At 40.6% G+C, this 21,276-nt stretch overlaps 1 protein-coding gene across 3 annotated transcripts; it reads right to left on the bottom strand.

The window, feature by feature from the left end:
- Positions 1-5,046: 5,046 nt before the first annotated feature.
- pias2 (protein inhibitor of activated STAT, 2) lies at positions 5,047-20,901 on the bottom strand. 3 transcript variants are annotated; one of them, XM_079346108.1, is made up of 15 exons: positions 19,665-20,900; positions 17,046-17,223; positions 15,235-15,322; positions 15,090-15,140; positions 14,597-14,687; positions 13,966-14,100; positions 13,779-13,884; positions 10,538-10,611; positions 10,143-10,303; positions 9,736-9,869; positions 9,266-9,455; positions 8,989-9,125; positions 8,860-8,897; positions 8,208-8,257; positions 8,025-8,111 (listed from the first exon to the last, which is right to left on the bottom strand). In XM_079346108.1, exons 2-14 carry the CDS (start codon positions 17,155-17,157, stop codon positions 8,225-8,227), a joined length of 1,350 nt encoding a protein of 449 aa, XP_079202234.1. In that variant the 5' UTR covers positions 17,158-17,223; positions 19,665-20,900; the 3' UTR covers positions 8,025-8,111; positions 8,208-8,224. The 3 variants fall into 3 exon arrangements, with proteins under 3 accessions (XP_079202232.1, XP_079202233.1, XP_079202234.1); XM_079346106.1 differs by lacking the exon at positions 8,208-8,257 and having other exon boundaries at positions 5,047-8,111; positions 8,854-8,897; positions 19,665-20,901; XM_079346107.1 differs by lacking the exon at positions 8,208-8,257 and having other exon boundaries at positions 5,047-8,111; positions 19,665-20,901.
- Positions 20,902-21,276: the final 375 nt, after the last annotated feature.

Genomic DNA, 21,276 nt, shown 5'->3' with positions numbered 1-21,276 from the left:
GAGTCAAACACACAAACACAGAAGGACCTGATAGGCTCATGCATCGGCCTCCTGAAACAATAAGCTTCATCCAGTTCTCGTGAGGGAGAGATTTTCCCTGGAAATTTGAACGTGGATGTTAATTTGAAAAATCCGTGAAACTTTTTTAAAAAAAAATCAGTTTCCACTGTTCCTCCCTGAGCCATTTCTAAAACATGTTTACAAGTATCAGCCACTTTAAATAATCTAGATTCATTTGGTTTAAGCTGCTTTGATATTTTAAGTTAACAGAGGAGCTGATGTGTTTCTGATTAGTTCTGGTCTCACACACAGAGTCTGTCTGTAACATAATGTAGGTCAGTGATTATTGAGTGTGCACTGAGTAAACCTGCAGATGGATGTCAGTGTTTAACATTCTTATGTCCTGTTTTGCATTTCAAATCTTAAAAGGAGCTCTCTGCAGTACTCAGAAAGGATGTTAGAGCGTCTGAATAAACGACACAGTCCTGTGTGTGTGTGTGTGTGTGTGTGTGCACCTTTGTACACTGCACCGGAGGATATGCTTCATCTAATATGCAAATATGTAAAACACACAGAGAGCGGCTGAAGCCCGATCCTTATTCTGTGTCTGCAGAAAACCTGCTGACAGCTAACAAACACAGCTGGCAGTCTGCTTTGCCTGACAAATACGAGAAGACTGAGCCGTCATGCTGCTGCTTCAGGAGACGCAGAGAGACACATTAGTTTAAATGGTCAGATTAAAATCAATCTGATTGAGTATCCTCCTTGCCTGTTTACACGCACGCTAAACAAAATGGTCTGAAAAAGACGTGTTTGCATGCATCGAACATTTAATCAGTATGAAACCATTTTGTGTATATATTATTCTTTGCCTGTGTGTGTTTATATTTGATGTTAAACTTGTGTACACTGTGAGCACACTTCACTGAAGCCAAAGTCTGTGTGTGTGTAAACATACATGGCCCATATTGCTGATTCTGAGTCTGCCGTGGGTGGAGCGAGGCGTTCCCTGTTTTTCCATCACTCAGTAAGAAAGAGTTTGGGCCTGTTGGGACCGAACAACGAGCAGAATCATCCGGTGGAGACAGCAGAAAAGGACTTCCAGTTTGGTGTGCATTTACCTGCAGTAAAGGACTTCCTTTGATCTGCAGTAGAGTATGGCGTTGCTCTGGACCTCTGTTGTAAATGAAAGAAAGAGACTAACTCTGCCAAGGTGAACTGAGGAGCACGGCTGTTCTTTGAGGACCATTTGTATTTACTTGATCACAATACAACATACAACGTTATGCCTTATGTTTGAGACTGAGAAGAGCCTCTAAAACTACCATGAGACACTGCGAGGTTACCATCATGCCATCGTGTTCCCTCAGTCTTGCCAGTTATTTTATTTCTGATTTGCCATGATTTCTATCCCCCCCCATTTTTATCTGCTGGCATCCCTCTCAACATTTAAAGCTTCCCCTGGTGCATCCACATCAATGGGATATATAATCCACCCAGGGAGTCCTGAGTGAATGACGGGTTTTCTACCTGCCTGATGTTCCTGGAAAAGCCTCCAAAGGAAGGCAAACAGGAGGATCCCGATCACATGGCTCCTTTTGATGCAAAGGAGTAACAGCTCTGCTATACCGCTGGATGTCCAACCTTGTAAGACGGAAACACGACTAACCTCTGAGGAGACACACTTCAGCTCATGACAACAGGTGTGGGTTGGAAATGAGATAAATCAACACAAAAAGAGCTCTGCCTCACAGGTTAACTCTCCGTTTACCACCATAGTCGAGCGCAATGCGACTGCAACAACAGTCATCCGTCATCTCATGATGCATTTTGCACCCACTGTGGAAAGACACCCAAAGATACCTTATGGACCCTCCTCCATGGACCCAAGCTGTGAAAATGTGCATTTTGTAATGGGTGTTGATTCCAGGGCTTTTGCAGACAGCCTGAGGTGGACAGCTGAAGAACTGTAGTTTGTTATACTCCACATTGGCTTCATATTTAAACACCAGAGGTTGCCACAAAATTATTGAAAAAAATAAAAATAAAAATAACTGGCAGGACCTGTTTGCTGCAGACTCCAAGGTATTGAACCATTAAATGTGATATCCTCTGAATGGCTCATTGTCAGAATAACAGTCTGGACGGGTTCTTAAACATCACCTTACAAATCATATAAAAGATGAATTTACTCCATACAAAAAAAGCCCAATGTCCTGAGTAAATGTCTAATTAAATAATCAAACTATCCAGAGTGACAGTGTAATATTGGCGAATGGTTTATTTTAAGGCTTTGTTGAGGAAGGAGGCTGACGGGGGAGTTTAACACCTAACAAGCCTCACAGCCTCCTCACTAAGAACAACCACTGCTGCTGCTTCATCCAACAATAATTGGGATCTTCTGTCGTCTACCATATGATGCTACACTTCTAACACACTCCCTGTTCTCGTGTGTGTGTAGGTGTGTGTGTGTGTGTGTGTGTGTGTGCGCGTGTCTCTTCCACTGTCTTCTTGAGCTGCTGTTACTGCTCTCGAAGGTTTGTTGTGCTTGTTCTAATGAAGAGCATTTTGGTGATATCCTGAAGTGTTTCAGAGTCTGAAACTATCAAAGGATGAAGGTTAACTATGGTCGACAGTAAGAGTAATACATTAAGTTAAGTTAACACTAATGTCTGACATCATTGTTTAAGATTAGAGTGTGAGATTATTAAAGTTATTGATTAAAGTTTAGTGTTCAAGAGTTAAAGGCGGAGCTATGTTTCAGGGATGAGTCATCCCTAAAGAAAATGATACAGGTGAGGCTTGCTTTATCACATATCACATATTATCACACGTGTAATATCAGAACCTGTTGGCGATCATGGTCTATTATTGATGAAAGTCGATATATGCCTCTGGGAACAGATGTCAATTTCTCAATAATTCCTGTGCTACGATAAAGGACTTCCAGTAAAAATGTCCTTTTCCATGCAGCACTTAAGTTGCAGATGTAAATGCTATAATTTCTTGGACTGTGAGTATTAATGGTTAAAGGCTGATTGACGTCCACCCATCTATTACTATTACATCTATTGGAAGACCACCATCGATGGTGGTCGCCATGCTGTAAATGCTGTCCTCTTGTCTTTGTCAAGTCTGTCCTCAAAAGGAGAAGAAAACTACTTGAAATGTTTGTTTGTTGAAAGTTCGGCTCAATCATTTCTGAAGCTTTTTAGGTATTTGGAAAAAATCTAAATTGATCAAATGTTTGATCTATAAAATGGTTGTTGTCAGCTGCACTTTTCCCAGATATGTTTAAAGATAAATCCTTGTTAGATTACTGTTGATTGGAGCTGCTATTTCATGAAACACTGACACAGATGGATGTAGAATCTGTTTGTAGATATTATTATATGTGAAATATCTAATAAACACATGACATCAAAAAAGTCCTATATGGTAAGAAAAGTACACATTTTAATCTCATGGTTTATTTGAACTTGTTTAATGAATAGGTGATTGTTTTTGTTTTGTTTCCTGTGTTTGACAGAGAACACCTGAGAATGACTTTAACTTCACCTCCACCTTCACTGAGTCCGACAGTCCAAACGATTTCCCAGGTCGACTTTTCGCCCTTTTTGACCCTGCTGCCCCCCCATACTTCCTCCCTTCCTGCCTTGCTGTCGCCTGAGCTGACATGTTGAAGGAACATTGATTAATGTGGCCTGGTGGTCATTTCACTCAGATTAAAAACAGCGTCTGGCAGCAGGTCATTGAGAGAAAATGTTTCACTTCTCTCAGATGTCAGGCCTCTCTGCAAAGCTCCCGCAGATAGAGGAGATTTTAAACTTGTGATTATTGATTATTTTCTTGAAACAGCGGGATAACATTCTGGTGACAGGATCAACTCAAGCCACTTTGATGCTTTAAGAGGAATTTCACCTTAAAAAAATCAAATACATGCTTCTTTTTAAGGAAACTCACACACAGGATAAATGTCGTATTTTCCAATTAATCGGTTTCTGAATTGGCTGATCTTTTAGATTCAATATCCCGTTTTATAACAGCAAGCACTTACTGTATTTTCTGTTTTACATGTTGGTCAGCTGCGAGGATCGTCTCTGTCTGGGGTTATACTGCCCCCTGGTGGAAGAGGAGAGCAGACATTTCTTCAGTTTGAGGCAAATTGAAATTTTAAATATTTAAAAAAGGTAAATACAGCTGTAATTTTAGGAAGGTATAACTGTCTTTGAGCGCCTGCAGACAGTCGTAGGTCAAACTAAACATCACTACACCATCATTTCTGTAAAAAAGAAATGCTACAAAATAACTTGACAATGTTAAACTTTCGCCAAGCATGCTTACTAATTTGTTGTTTTAAAAGCATTGTTCCTACCTGAATATTTATCTGTATGAAATGTAGTTATAAATATTTCATTGTAGGCCTACATGAGGTCCTCCATAATGAAAGGAAAAGGAAGTTTGACTTATCGGTGGGGATTTCAACCAACATCACAAAACAATACAATGATTATAACTTTGATTAAAACACTCAAACGAGTACCAGATTATTATAAATATAATAAAGTATAAATGTAGTTAATATTGTTTCAGCGTTGCCTCAAATGTACAAAAATGACAGCAGGTGTCCTGTAACACCCACTCTCGAGGTCCTGTGAAGCGTTGCACATATTATTGCTGTGAAAACCAACATTTGTCAATGATTGAAGATGAAGAGGAATAATCTGTTTGGGAGTGAAAAAACAAAGAGCCTAATGATAATTAATGCTGGTTGGAGGAGCCCCTAATGAATTTTTGCCTATAGGGCACCACAGACCCTCATTACAAACTTAAAGTCATCTAATGCTTATAGAGTGTAGTTACTTTCAAGAGTTTTAACATTGTAAGAATTGAAATGTTAAGAGAAAGTGAGACAGTTTTGCAGAATAAAAAATGTACATTTTTAATGATAAAAAAACCCAAAAAACAGCCACACGTGATACCACGACTCAAAACGGTGAACGTTTACAGAGACGGGGGAGAAAAAAACCCAGACATAAACCATCCTCTAATGAACTTTTCTTTACTCAACAGTTTTGTATCAAACAGTTCTTTAATAAACCTCCAAGTGCGAACAAGAAGGGTCTGTTCTTCTTCTGAGTCTGCTGAGCTGCAGTCTCAGAGAAACCTGTGAGGGAACTCTTGACTGAAGTTTGAAGACAAACAAAAGGAAGAAAAAAACCGTCTCTGCAGAAGAATCTGTTGTGCAGACATATTGGTACGTGATCCAGGTTTTTAAATTACTGTCACCATATAAGCTCGAATAAAGGCCTACAGATGTGTGAAACTGTTTAACTGCAATTCACCACTATGCCGAAAAATAAAAGATTCAAAGTAAAGAATTCTCAAAATGTCGTGATTGTTTTTGAGTTGATTTTTAAAGCAGAGTCAAAACAATACAGTTACAGAGTCTTTAAAGTTTAAACTTTTCATATAAAAAACTGTCCAGTGTGATCTGAGGAGTCCGTTTGAAAACATCACTGCGGCCTCAGGGAGATGATGAGGAGCATGTTTTTCCTTTAAAAAATTTTTATACATTGCAATAAAAATAAATGGTCAAATAAAGTGATTCTGAAAGCTCTATTTAATCTCTTCAGTCTGAATAAATCAGTGAAGAGATGGTTAAAACACGCCTGTGCTGATTTTTTGAACAGTTTTTTAGTTGTATTTCAGAGGTTAGAGAAATGTAAAAACCTTTTTACATCAATTTAAACATCTGCAGAACAGATCCACAGGAGCTGATCTCTGCCTCCACGTGAAAACACCAAACATCTGAAAGAGTCATGTCTGAATAAAACACACAAACACTGACACTGTGTGTGTGTGTGTGTGTGTGTGTGTGTGTGTGTGTGTGTGTGTGTGTGTGTGTGTGTGTGGGTCCATCAGGCTCAGCGGTGTGTGTCCCTGAGATGGAGCTCTGATGGACGAGTCACAGGTAGCTGCCCTGTTTGCCACCTGCAGGTGTGTTCATCTTCATCTGCATCATTAAAGAGGAGCATCATCTGAAGATCAGCTTTTTGGCAGCTTGAACATGTTTGAAAATTCAACTCAACTTTTCATTGTATCGGTCAAATGATCTCAGAATCCTCTAGAGTTGTTTAAATGTTTGAAGCTTCTTGACACCACGTTTTAAAATGAAAGTTATTTCTATGATCAATAGTATCAATAAGTACCAAAGCTAAAAGAAACAAACTACTATGTATTTCATAAGACAGATGTGAAGGAGAAAGATAAATCCATCAAATATTGCACAAAAAACAAAACTCCTGCACACATCAAAAGTGTACAAAAACAAAGGCAACACTTCCTTACAGGAACGTAGATGGTTTTCTACATTTTAGACATTGTACAGAAGTTTATCTGCAACTTTTGACCATTAAAAATATACATTTTCGACATAATGTGTGCCTTTGACTTATATTTTTGTTGCCATGTAATCGAAATGACACACTAAAAGGTTAAAAAAAAAAAAAACCTGGTATCCAGAACAGCGCCTCCTTCCGGTCACAGTATAAATCATATGAGGGTACACTTTAAATGAAAAGTTGAACCAACTAAACAAATTTGCTTAGAGTGACATCATAAGATGAATCTCATGTTACAGAGCTGGAGTCGCCTAACTTCACATAAAGACCAGAGCCATGCTAACTGTGGCTCTCACAGTCGGTCCTGCTCAGAGCGCCCTCTACAGGTCAGTGGGTGTCACCACACAGACCTGACGGAACTTCTCAGATACAGATATGATCCTATTTCTTCCTTCTCTCCAACAAAATAAAACGTGTCAGCAGATTGTACAAACCGATAGAGGATTCTGGGATCATTATTGAGAATCTGAACTACATTTACAACTTTATTTAGACAAACGCTAGCTCAAACATTATTGCTCTGACGACATGACAAAGGAATAGTTTACACTTGTGTGGACTGACACCTTGCCGGTAACAGAAGGTACTGACTGACAGCTGTAAGAGCCAATGAGAAGCTCTAAAGACCTTTGACCCGCCTTTCTGTGTTCTCTCTGAGAGCCGGCGCACAGACAGAAACCGACTGGTTGTTAAATACTTTTTGATATCACGTGCTCTCAGGAGAAACCATCTCTGACATTTGAATGATTGATAGTATTAAGTACTTAAGCTTGAAAAAATAAAAAAGAACTTAACCAAAGGAGAGAGAGAGAGAGAGAGAGAGAGAGCACTGTCTAAATTGCACAAACACATTGGCAACGTTTTGACAGCAGCGAGGTCTCGCTCCTCTCAGTTAATTATTAACAGTACATTACCCAATGTAGGGTGTCAAGAACTTCTCTTTTTGTTGTGGTTATATCAAAACAGGTATCAATAACATAACATTTGTACTTGATTCATATCAAAGTTTAGGATTCTGGTACCATGGCAACCAACAAACAGACAGAAACACACCCGTCTGAGGCGTGCGAGGGCAGTGAGTCTGTGGAGCTGATCAGAAGCTCAGGGGTGAAGGCAGATGTTCAATGTTTTAATTATGTCAAACACAGGAGGACAAAGATTCCAGATGTTCATCCTCCTGACAGGAAAACGCTGCAGAGTCAAAATGTGGAGACGTCTTTTGAACATCTGTCTGCTCAGGTCACCGTGACTGTGTAACTCATGAAAGTCTGTCTGTACTTCATCAAACTGACAGCTTAGCTCCTGTCTGAGTCTGAGCTGGAGTCTGGGACTGAACACTGAAACTCAGAGAGGTTTCCATTCAAAAGTTTGTCCTTGTGTCACAGCGGGAGAGAGAGGGTAAATATAGGAACATTAACTGATCTGTGGTGCACATTCAGTCCAGAGTAAAGAGTCCACAGGAGTCTGTCCTGAACGTCCACTGAGCTGCGATCAGTCTAATGAAATAATGTCTGATAGGCTGCTGTCCGGCCCCCCCCCTGTTGATCCCCCTCCCCCAGTGATAACCCGGGACTCTTGCAGGGACGAGGCAGCGTGGGAGCTCGAATCGTAGTGTCCACTGGAGGAGGAGACGAGGGCGGAGCTGGTGCTGGCTGCACTCTGCATGCTGCTCGTCAGGTTGTCCAGGAACATCTGAGGACGGTAGTGCTGGGGGGGGGAAAGACAGGATAAGGGATCAGAGTCAGAGAATGCTTCTCATTATATTACTTTACACATCCTTGTGTCCTCTTCTCCTCCACTGACCAGGGACTGCCATCCGCCTAATGAATTATCTTCCAATATTTTAAATGCACCTGGAGGAGGCAAGGAGAGAGGAGGCAAGGAGAGAGGAGGCAAGGAGAGAGGAGGGTTCTGAAGGAGCTCAGAGTGAGGATTCACCAGTGTATCCTCCGAGAAAGTCTTTGGAGCAAAGACGTGACCCGACTGCTGAGGAGATCTAAATGCTGCTCCTCTTCACAGTTCATGGCTTTTATTTGTCACAGTTTATTCTCACAGCTAATCTGCATCAAATGTCCCAGTAAAACACCCAGTGAGGGGAAAAATATTCATACACATTAACTATACGCACACGGGATCATTATTATTGTTTCTATTTTAATATCATACCCTAAACACTAATCTGTGCAAACAGCGGAAGATTTCAAAGGAAGGTTAAAGTTGTGCATGAAACCCAAAAGTATAGTAGAAACTGAAGCAGCAGTGGTTGAACAACTCCTGGATTCTGTGATGTAGAATTCCTATTTTGGACAATGAACACTTGTGTGTTTGTAGAGGCTGATGTAACTTCCTCTTTACAGAAAGGTTAAAAAAATATCCAATGTCCCTGTTATCTCTGCTTTATTCTGACGAGGTTGATGCTTGAATGATGTTCGGTGCAGCTGGAACTCACTCGTACCTGAGGATCCGGTTGTATTAAGGAGAACAAATCCAGACCTGCAGGTTAGAGACAGAAAGCAACAGATTACTGACAGCGCCACACGGTGCTAGACACAGTGTTGACGGTCATCACACGAGGCCGACTCACTCTGCATGTCTGCGGGGATGGAGGCCAGCGTCGACGGGTGGAAGGGGACTGCATAGTCGGCGAGCGTGGACGTCAAATACGACGGGTCCAGACCCTGGACGTTTGGGACGCGCACAGTGGGCTGATAGGTCAACACTCTGAGAGAACAGACACAGAGAGTCAGAGAGCTTTAACTGCTGTCGTAAATGTCTCTGTACTGTCAAAAAAAAAAAAAGGAATATTGAAAGGCCATTATGTGCACAGGTGTTACCTGCAGGTGTGTCTGCGGCTCACTCACCCCTTTGTGTGCATTTCCTCACTCTTGGAGATGTAAACACAGCGTTTCTTCAGCGGTGGGTCTGCTTCCTCCTCTTCGTCAGAGGAGGAGGAGGAGCTCTCCAGAGTGAGGTCGATCACGTCAGCCTTCTTTGTCAAGCTGGGCTCAGCAGGAGAAGGGACGATGGAGGACTGACGCACGGGAGGCGACGCTGAGAGGAAGAAGAACAGAGAGGGAAGAGAGGCAGGTTTCATGAAAATGTCATAAAATCACAGAACAAGACATCATGAGTTAAACAGGGCAGAAAAAAGATAAGGATACTCTTGTACGATTAAAGAAGAAAAGAAAGATGTTCACTATGATACTTTTACAGTAGGGAACAGTGTGGGTCTGTAATGAGTAAATACACTCCATTATGTTTGAGTGAACTGTAGCGAGTGTGACATTAAACGTTTCATAAAAACAGTCAGACAATAAAATGATGCTCTCACCCTCTATTTTTGGGACTGACTGAGAGGAAACCTTGACAGCCTCTTTCTTTGGTCTCATGGGACACCAGGTCCCGTCCTCCTGGAACTTTATTTCATCCACGTCTGAACAGTCGTTCAGGATCTCCAGGAACAAACTGAACAAAGAGGAAAACACATGTTTATCAACTCATTAAGTGATCCAACGTACAGATTGACTCTGTCTCGGTGCAATGAAGTATGTTTGCAGTGTCAGTGCAGCTGTTATTTAGGAGCTGTGACACTGTCGGCCTGAGACGGACAGAACAGTCCAGCAGAGAGGGGTGGTGAATATTCATTGTTTTTTTATTAGAAGATGGAACATGACCGCAGAACAGACAGTTACATCATGCGGGTCATATTTTGTGTGTGTGTGTTTGAGTGTGACTGACCCGTCAATGATGAGACTCTCGTACGCTGCCTTCTTGTCACACACAGGACAGATCCAGGTGGGTTTCTTCTCGTTCATCTGCAGGTACAGAGCAGCGTCGAAACACTGCAGGTGAGAGCAGGTGACCGCTCTGCACGGCACCGTCAGCCTCATTTTACCCAGCTGCAGGACAAAACACACCTATGTCACAGCGAGCTGACGGAGGTTTCACTTTGTGCATACTGTGGCGCCCTCCGGTGGTACTTAAGACAAGAAACTGTGTTAAAGAGGTATAAATGATGATATGACCAATTATACCACGACACAACAAACAGGCCGTACCACAGTGCTCCGTGTGTGCATGATTCAAAGTATAAAGTCAACATATAAGACATATACTACACAGGTGTTATTTACCGGACACATGAGTGAGACTCGGAGGCTGGTCGTAGCGATCTCACTGTCAGGATCTGCTGTCAGCTTCTCTTTAACTGTAAACAAAGGGATAGAAACTTGAACTCTGCTCTTTTATCTACTTCACCAACATTCAACAATTTCACACACACTCGTGAATTTTAAGAGTTCTGGCTCTGTCACAGCGCTACAGAGAAGCCTAAAGCTGGAGCTGTATACTTTAAATATAATTTTGTACTTAGTTGTGACCATAGTTTAGTTTGACTCTGATCTTTGTTTTCATTCATGGAGATGAACACACCAGAACTACGGGTGTAGTCAGTGTGTAGTCAGTGTGTAGTCAGTGTGTAGTCAGTGTGTAGTCAGTGTGTAGTCAGAGTGTATTTAGTGTGTAGTCAGTGTGTATTTAGTGTGTAGTCAGTGTGTAGTCAGTGTGTCGTCAGTGTGTATTTAGTGTGTAGTCAGTGTGTAGTCAGTGTGTAGTCAGTGTGTATTTAGTGTGTAGTCAGTGTGTCGTCAGTGTGTAGTCAGTGTGTAGTCAGTGTGTAGTCAGTGTGTAGTCAGTGTGTAGTCAGTGTGTAGTCAGTGTGTCGTCAGTGTGTAGTCAGTGTGTAGTCAGTGTGTAGTCAGTGTGTAGTCAGTGTGTAGTCAGTGTGTATTTAGTGTGTAGTCAGTGTGTATTTAGTGTGTAGTCAGTGTGTATTTAGTGTGTAGTCAGTGTGTAGTCAGTGTGTATTTAGTGTGTAGTCAGTGTGTATTTAGTGTGTAGTCAGTGTGTAGTTAGTGTGTAGTCAGTGTGTATTTAGTGTGTATTTAGTGTGTATTTAGTGTGTAGTCAGTGTGTAGTCAGTGTGTAGTCAGAGTGTATTTAGTGTGTATTTAGTGTGTATTTAGTGTGTAGTCAGTGTGTATTTAGTGTGTAGTCAGTGTGTAGTCAGTGTGTAGTCAGAGTGTATTTAGTGTGTAGTCAGTGTGTATTTAGTGTGTATTTAGTGTGTAGTCAGTGTGTATTTAGTGTGTAGTCAGTGTGTATTTAGTGTGTAGTCAGTGTGTAGTCAGTGTGTAGTCAGTGTGTAGTCAGTGTGTAGTCAGTGTGTAGTTAGTGTGTAGTCAGTGTGTAGTCAGTGTGTATTTAGTGTGTATTTAGTGTGTAGTCAGTGTGTAGTCAGTGTGTAGTCAGAGTGTATTTAGTGTGTAGTCAGTGTGTATTTAGTGTGTATTTAGTGTGTAGTCAGTGTGTATTTAGTGTGTAGTCAGTGTGTATTTAGTGTGTAGTCAGTGTGTAGTCAGTGTGTAGTCAGTGTGTATTTAGTGTGTATTTAGTGTGTAGTCAGTGTGTAGTCAGTGTGTATTTAGTGTGTAGTCAGTGTGTATTTAGTGTGTAGTCAGAGTGTATTTAGTGTGTAGTCAGTGTGTAGTCAGTGTGTAGTCAGTGTGTAGTCAGTGTGTATTTAGTGTGTATTTAGTGTGTAGTCAGTGTGTAGTCAGTGTGTATTTAGTGTGTAGTCAGTGTGTATTTAGTGTGTAGTCAGAGTGTATTTAGTGTGTAGTCAGTGTGTAGTCAGTGTGTAGTCAGTGTGTAGTCAGTGTGTATTTAGTGTGTATTTAGTGTGTAGTCAGTGTGTAGTCAGTGTGTAGTCAGAGTGTATTTAGTGTGTAGTCAGTGTGTAGTCAGTGTGTAGTCAGTGTGTAGTCAGTGTGTAGTCAGAGTGTATTTAGTGTGTAGTCAGTGTGTAGTCAGTGTGTAGTCAGTGTGTAGTCAGTGTGTAGTCAGTGTGTAGTCAGTGTGTAGTCAGTGTGTAGTCAGTGTGTAGTTAGTGTGTAGTCAGTGTGTAGTCAGTGTGTAGTCAGTGTGTACCGTAAATTCCGGACTATAAGCCGCTACTTTTTTATCACACTTTGAGCACTGCGGCTTCTACTACGGTGCGGCTAATTTTTTTTTGTGGCGCCAAAAACATTTTGCCTTGCAACAGTAGACCAATAAAATTGATGAGTAGTTCACAGAGGTCCAGTGAAGTTGTGTGATAACTCAAGCGCACTTTACTACGGTATTTTACGGTAAATCAGTCATTTGTGTTCACCCTCATCGACATGGAAAATACTCGAAGAAAGGCACATGATGCAGCATTTAAGTTAAGGACTATCAATCTGGCGGTTGAAGAAGGAAATCGAGCTGCTGCACGTCGTCTTGGCATAAATGAATCGAGGGTGAGAAGGTGGAGACGCCAGCATGAGGAACTGAGTCAGTGCAAAATAACTAAAAAAGCTTTCAAAGGTAATCATACATCAGTGTTAACCGGTCCTTTAAAGTGGCACTGCGCCATCAGTGGGAGGCTTGGATGACAAGCGGCGAGAAATCCTTTACAAAAACATGCGAAGCATGCGAAGAGCATCTTTAACTCAAGTCTGTTAGTTAGTGGATCCTAAATGCGTGGAGCCGTGTCAAAACATCCACCATCAGCAACGGGTTCCGAAAGGCTGGACTGCTGCGTGATGAGGAGGACGGCGTGCGCTCAAGTGACAGTGACAACGAAGAGGCTGGAGTGAGCGATGAGATCCTGAGGCTGTTTAATTCAGACACTGAATTAGAGGACTTTGAGGGTTTTAGTGCGCAGGAGGAAGATGAATAGGGTGATCAATGACTTTTCCTGGTAGGCTGCAGTATACTGTCTATATTTTTACCAGTCGTTACGGAGATAAGTCTATTAGAATGTTGTTCATGCACTGTTAAGTAAAAAGGCCTATGCAACGTAATTTGTTTGTTACCGATACGTACACATTTAAAGGTAGCCCTGTTATAGGCAGTGTTTGAAAAATAGCATTTGCAATATGTATTTGTTCATGTTATAATGCGGATTAAATTTAAAGTTAAAAAATCCTCACGTGTAATATCTCTGTGTAAATATCTCATATTATAAAAACGTGTTTTTGGTTCTGTGTTCATACATAAAAGTGAAACGAGCAACATCTACCGCTACTCTTTTCACTTTTATGTCTGAACAGAGAACCAAAAACACCTTTACAGTAGTAAAAAGACATGATGAACGTTTTTGAGCTAATATGTATCTCATATAACAACGTGGGATACCTGTGGCTTAAAATCCGGTGCGGCGTACAAAATTATTGTACGTGCGGCTTTTAATCAGGAGCGCTCTGTCCGGAAATTTACAGTAGTCAGAGTGTATTCAGTGTGTATTCAGGGTATAGTCAGGGTGTTGTTAGTTTGTTTTCAGTGTGTAATTACTCAGTGCTCTGGAGTGGTCGGGGTTCCTGATGCCCTTCATCCTAAGTCTCTGCAGGAGCAGAGGAGACGTCAGCTGCCTTACCAGGTACACCGACATGGAGTACGTCTGCAAAACAAAACTCATTATTTCCTTTGTCACTTCCAGAGGAAACACTGACCACGACTGTCATGAGCCCTGAGGTCTCACCTTTCCGATCTCAGGAGCCCATGTGACTGAGATCTGGTTTGGCACGGCTGAAGAAAGTCTCACCAGCGAGGTGATGTTCAGAGGTCGACCAGGTCTCTTCTGCTCTACGCCGTTTTTAGGAGGAGGTGCGTAGCCCTGCAGGAGCGACAGACTTCATTAGTATCTCTAAACTGGTATATCGCAGTTTTAGTTGTTTTTTTTAAAGAATTTTCATGACTTCATTCATTTTGCTTATTTTGTGAATAATGTATCTTTTAATTCTGTTAACCATCTATGTGTAATTCTTTTAGGTCTGTGTAGCTGTGTCAGACATCTCATAGCAGCAGAGCTATAAGCGTATGTTGTGAGCTGAAAAGGAAATGTGCTTCTCTGAGGTTGAAGAAATGTATGTCTGGCATTTACAAGTTACTAGCCAATGAGAAGTGTTCCCAAATGAAGAGGAATTAGTAGGCTTTAACTTCTAACAGAACATAAGCAAAGACTGTGAAGGTGAATACTTAGCCATGTGTGTGCTCTGTTGCTGTGTTGTCTGACCGCAGCTGAATCAATTCTAAGATAATTCACAGTCTGTTTCACAATTTCCTCATTGAACATTTATAACAGAAACTCCAGTGGACAAGGAAAAACTTACCGGCAAAGGAAACAGTTTCCCATTGACCTTTATGCAGAGACTGTTGGGGTAGTTATCGTCCTGAGGGCAGCTCGTTTCTGACAAACAAAACCTGAACAGCACGCAGACACAGACTTGAATGTATTTATTATAAACACAAGCAGCCTCTCATCCAAAATGAAAAAGGACATCTGGACAGAATCTCTATTATGTTCAAGAGAACAGTAATGATGGATATTTGAATCCACTGTCCTGAGTCACAGCAATCATATCCTTCTTGTGTTTTTAGATCATCATTGTGCCATAGTGTAAATAAGTCGTGTTTTCAAATGTTCTGTTCTGACACACATTTTGATACTGAGTGTTTTAAAATGGCACAACCTGGTATCAGTAATTACTAAAAACACTTCAGCTCCTCAGTCATATTTGGACCTTGAGCTGACAGAGAGCGCACCATCTTAATGGCACAGATACATTTGCAATGTTTTAGTTTAGTTGTTGGTAGAAAGCTCACCTCAGCTGAATCTGAACCATGTAGTCCCTCCTGCCTCCTGGTAAGAAGTCCCTGTGAACACACCATTACAAACACGTTCTTTATTCTTCACATTTCAGTCTCAGCTAATCTATCTGATGATGAACTGAGCTTCAATCAGTCTTACCGCGATATGCAGACTTCTCGAACTTGCTGTGGCGTCAAGGCAAAGATAAAATATTTTTCTTGATGGTACCTCTGTGCAGCGCTCGCTCCTGAAAAGTTTGAGACAATATAATCTCAGAGCCTGAAGTCAACGATCGTCACCTGATACATGCCTCTGGGAAGCGCTCATTCCTGTGAAGTCAGCCGTTAGCATTAAGGCATTTCCAGATAACACTTCCTCCATGTACACATGTCTACAAAGTACACACCTTCATTTCCTGGTTGATAACATTTCAGTGTAGCGCCTATCAGTATTGGTTTGGCCCAACATAGTGTAGGCAGACAATACAATGAACAAAGAAGAAGAATGTGACGGATCAATGTCGCAGAGATCAGTGATTACTAGGAAGGTCTGCGTCTCCGAGAGCGTCCATGGGGCGGAGCTACATGCTGACAAAAGTCAGTCAAACAAAAACCGTCTTGAAATGACTCTCACAAGTCTTTGTTTGCCTATTATTTACCATTGGCACTGACACACAGGAAGTGACCGTTCTTTCGACCAATCAACGGACTGCAGTGTGTTAACAAATCACTGCTTACAACTGAGGTGGGCTTCTCTCCATTGGCCGTCATTTTACACAGCACTTTAGCAACACTACTGTCGTGCAAGACAGGATAGGATAGGATATAACTTTATTGATCCCCAATGGGGAAATCCGGGCGTTACAGCAGCAGCATCAGCAGTGCAGAATCAAAAACAAAAAGTCAAAAGCCGAGTAAAATGATAACAAACATAAATACAGATCCAGGTAGTAAGGGGGGGGGGATATACACAGAGGACTATAGTGTGGTGGACTCAGCAGGACAATGAAAAAGATAGTTATAATACTGTGCAGTGAATGGCATGTTAAAGTGACCAGTGAAGAATTTAAAGTGACATTTGTGATCAGATCCACAGATGTGTACACAGATCTTCAGGCGTGTGTCTGACCAGCTGTACGCACAGCAGTGGGGGTTTGTTACCCTGAGCTCAGGCTCACAGGCGAGGCTGCCAGGCTAATCTCATGCCCTCTCGCCTCATATGAGTTTGTTAAAATATCCATGTACTATATAGGATATTAATTGTCATTTTCAGGAAACTGGGGATTTACTGATGCCATCTTGCAGCTTGGCAGCCTCGCCTGTGAGCCTGAGCTCAAGGTAACAAACCCCCCACAGCTGTGTTTACAGCTGGTCAGACACACGCCTGAAGATCTGTGTACGCATCTGTGGAACTTTTCATGCATTCAGGGATATATGTGTGTATTTGTGGATCTGTATGTGTGTTTTCAAAAAGTTTTGCAACAATAATAGCTCCATACGAATCAGTTATTTTGGTACCATTCCTAACAGAGCTTCACTCTGGATTACTTCAGAGGTGTGAACCTGAGAATCTGAAGATTCACTTACATTAACGGGACGTTTGCTCAAAATAACAATAACAAGCTTTATTAGGGGGTTTATCCTCAAGAGGAGAGAGAAGGTAGTGTTTTAGTTGTTCAATGGAGGTCAGAACAATCACTGACGATGCATTCATGCAGAATATGGGAAATCTAATGGCTGAGTGGATTGTTGGCTGCACTTTGTGCAGATATCTGTTCATGGAGACAAAAATAACCTTTGTTAGAATACTCAATAGGAGCTGGTATGTCAATAACAGTCCTACTTTTTCTGTCATCACAGAATGTTTCTCTGGGACATAAATACCATTAAAAACAAACAACAGTGAACCTCGAGGTCTTTAAGTGTGTATATGTCGTCATTTAAAGAAAAACAATGAAAAACAACACAAACCAAGACTTGAAGGCTTGATGAGGACGTCCAGCACGTCGTAGAAGGGGAGGGGCTTCATCTGCACGTCAGGGTGGACGGGGGGGATGAGGGGGGTGGGCTGCTGGAGGTTCATGTTGGGTTTGGTGTATCACTTGTTTCCCCAGTCGACAGGATGCCGTGTAAGTTACAGGACTGACTCCTGCGTGCGGAGAGGTCAGAGGTAACCCAAGGACAGTGACAGTGAGGTGTTTATGTTCCTGCACAAACTCTGTTCAAACTACTCTGCACACACAGTCGCTACAGTCCAGCAGAGGAGGCTGCGTTTACAGAACACCCGAAACCAGGATTTAAATTTACACTACAGAAGAAAGAGACAGCACAAACACTCTCCTGTGTGTAAAGAATTACAATTCAAACAAGAGATTGTTTGTTATTCTATTCAAAGAAAGGAGGAATATTTGTTTACTTGTAATTTGGCAGTCAGAAAATTGATAGATAAAAACCTCTACCTGAAGGCTCGGGTCAGAAAAAAACCCCCTCTGTTTACAAAGTGTGGGCACAGTGTGATGAACTGCTCATCAATTTGACTTTGACAAATCTGAGTACACCTGCAAATCATGGTGTGCACACAGTTTACAGGTTTATGTGTACAAAAAATAACCTACACTTAAAGACTCAACACGATGGCTGACTAGTTAAAGTGGCTTATTATTATGTCCCCCACAGCAACACAGTACCACTGTCAAAGGTTCCTACCCATATATTATACTACATTGAACACGCATCATAAACTGTGCACACATATTGCACATGTGTGAACTGTGGCGGTCACAGGTTTGCAAACAGCTTGTAATGTTTTCTTACCGGTGTCTTCAGGGGAGATCTGTAAATATAGTATTTAGTGGCAATATTGAAATAATATAAAGTCTGAAACTGTTTAATACTGTTGTTTAATTTAAACAGCTTCTCACAGAGACAGACCACTTGTAGGCCATTCAAATATATGATAACCATAATAATGTTTACAGGCAGCGCAATGTCATTGTTGAACAATACACGTCTAAACTTGTACTGAAGTGAATATTCTTCCTCGAACTCAGATCCTCTTCAGAAGCATTTAAATCTCATTCTGGTTCGTCTAAGGGCGAGGAGCTGCTGTGATCCCTCCAGGTGAAATCACACCACATGAGTTGGATAGATCAGGGAATCTCAAACCTTTTCAAACCCCTTTCAGGTGACACATTTTTCCAAGTACCTCCTCATTATAGTAACGTTGATAAGCACAACTGTATTAATACACTGTATTAATTTATTATTTGTTACTTTGCAACAATAGAATTAGGCTACATTTATACCCTCCAGAGTCATTTATTTTATAAACTTTGAGAAAATGTTGGCTCTGAGGTGTTTCTTATTTTGAGGTTGTTGTTTTTTTCAGCGTGACTTTGAAGTGAAATGTCACGATATACTATCTGAGTTCATCTATTGGCACAAAACTAAAGTGGGAGTGTTGGATAGAAGACCTGGTGGAAGAGGTCCCAGTTTGTAGATATGCTTTTTCAATGATACAGTACACTTTTACAACTTTTTTTTATAAATTATTGCACGAACCCCCAAGCTATGGTTCACAGACCCCACATTGAGAATCACTGTTGTAGATAATTCTACAGACAGAGAAAAGCAAGACTAAGTTTTGAATATATTTTAATTTCGAACATCTATAATACTGGATATTTTAAAATGAAACCTCTACCGATTGTGCTGCACACCTGAAATTTACACTCCATTCTTTCTAATGATTGTCAGAAGAAAAGTAGTTCAATTTTCAACCAAAAGCTGGCCCAGGAGAAAGAGAGCTCTGTCTTAATTTAAAATAAATATGTTGACATTGTGATACTGAGAGTTCATAGTATTTATAGACTTCTACATAAAATGTTTTAAATATTTGGTCAGACGAACTTGAGTGATTTCTTTGTGTGTTTAGCTGGATGCTGCTTTTCAATGTACTGTGAGTACATTAGACTGAGGCTAAGTGAGTCACATTACAGGTATATATATCTATTATATAGTCTAATATTGTTCAGACACAACATTATAAATACGTTACATACTGAAGTAAAGGTATTGAAACGAGCTAATGATCAATAACCTGAGCTAAATACATGTATAGTTTTGTGTTATTTATTAAAACAAATCGGCGTTTCCACATCACACCAAACACATTGTGAGAGGTTAAAACCATTAAAAATACACAAATGTTTGTTTTGATAACTTTGAAGTGAATATTTAAATTGTTTTAGCTTTAAATTTGTATATTTAGTAACATAGCTGATACAGTAATAAAAACCTGATAATGTACAAGATGACAGCGCTGGTAGAAGAGGTCATTAATAAAATCTTCATTTTGTTTTCCACAGTAATGTCAATGGGATAACAATAAACCGGCGAGACGGATACAAAACATTAGCATTAATGCTAACTAACGCTGAGAAAACAATAAATATCTGACCTGAAATTGCCTAACGGAGTCATTTTAACATTCATGCTCATTTATTATCTATTAAATGTTTTAATAATTGTCTCTTAGTGATGAACTTTTGACAAAAGCGAGTCAAAATCGGTGTTTTTCTTTTAGCCTACCTGAAACTCCTCTTTCTCCGCCATCTTGTTGTTCCAGTAAACCCGCCCAGACAAACTACTTCCGGGTGACTCTGTCCGCGGTCACCGAAGCTCCGCTGTTTCCATTTTTCAAATTAATACTAGTCTCGACTACAATTATCTTTGAGATTCTAAATCAGTGTATTGATTTACAGGATCTTTTTTTATATCATCAGTGGCGGAAATGGGCTTCCATAGGAACAGCTTGTATAACATTTGAGATTTTGTGTTTAAAAATGATACAATGTCCGTTATTTTAAAGATTAATTCTCATGACAGCATCAAAGATCTGATCTAAAGCAATATTTCAAACTAAAACCTCATTGGGACAAATTCAGCAATTATTTTTATTTTTGATCATTTTAAATTGCCATGTTGTGTGGCAAATGTTCGGCTGCGTAGCCTGCTTGTCTTTACAGAAAAGAATTAGCTAAATAAAACAATAAATCTGTTTAAAATGATGTAAGCTACATTAAAGTAAATTCATAAGTAATACAATATACAGTTTATTTAAAGTTTGTTTAAACCTGGCTTCTAGTTTTAGATATTTCTGTTACTCAAAGTGCAAAATATAAGATCGATGTAGACTTAGCCTTAAAACAGTCAGTCAACATTAGTTTCTCTTCCTCTGATGCTTACAAATCCATGTGGGAGGATTAACTTTTGTTGTAGCTATTGCTGGTATAGGCACACTGTAATTCCAGATGTCAATATGGAAAGAGAATATTAAGAATATTTTTTCAGTTTGAAAATGTATGCTCTACTGGGGGAAAAAAACAAAGATCCAGAAGTGTCACCTACGTGATGATTGCCAAACTTCAGTGGCAACCCTTCTTTAGGTTTGAAACATGTCCCAAGATCCAGCATTTCTGGACTTCAGTACTAATTGTCTGGAAAAGTACAACAACCCCAATACCGCAAAGGTGTGGCTAACACACTCAACTTGGAGAGGATAAGATACAACCTAAAAGACAAACAACTAAAATTCAATAAGACTTGGATGTGTTTAATATCATGCAAACAAGAAAGAACAGCACATACTTCAGTCAAAATACTTAAAACAAACTAAGGAGGGTAAGATGATTTACACTCTGTTAAATGGACATGAACACACACATAGGCCGAGATACACACTTGTGCACAAACAGGATCCTAGTGACATGCATTAATGGAGAGCTCTCAGAGTGAAGGGGCTGCCCACAGCGAGCGCTCCAGAGCAGTTTTGGGGTTCGGTGTCAGTGCAGTGCGGCAGTGCTCAGGAAGTGGACTGGCACCTCTCTAGCTACCAAACCAATTTCTGTGCACTACAAACTGAGCTACTGCCGCTCCAAAGAGCGCCATATAGAGGTTAACAGATTTACTGTAATCGGTACTGTGGGTAAAAAATGTTTTATTATTATTTATTGACGTTAGCTGTGTTTGTCTCTATCTTCACTTCAGAATGGAATCCCAATGGACCAGACTTGATGGAGAGAACATGTGTCAGTGCATACTGTCTGTAACAGGACCGTAGGAGAGTGAGATCTTTAGGAAAAGATGGAGCTGAACGCTGGAGGGCCAAGGAGCTGTTTATTACAGTGGATCATCATACCCA

This window comes from Symphodus melops, assembly GCF_947650265.1.
Source record: "Symphodus melops genome assembly, chromosome: 1".
NCBI lineage: Eukaryota > Metazoa > Chordata > Actinopteri > Labriformes > Labridae > Symphodus > Symphodus melops.
Note: the sequence above shows the minus strand (reverse complement) of the source record. Positions and strands in the feature narration are given on the sequence as shown.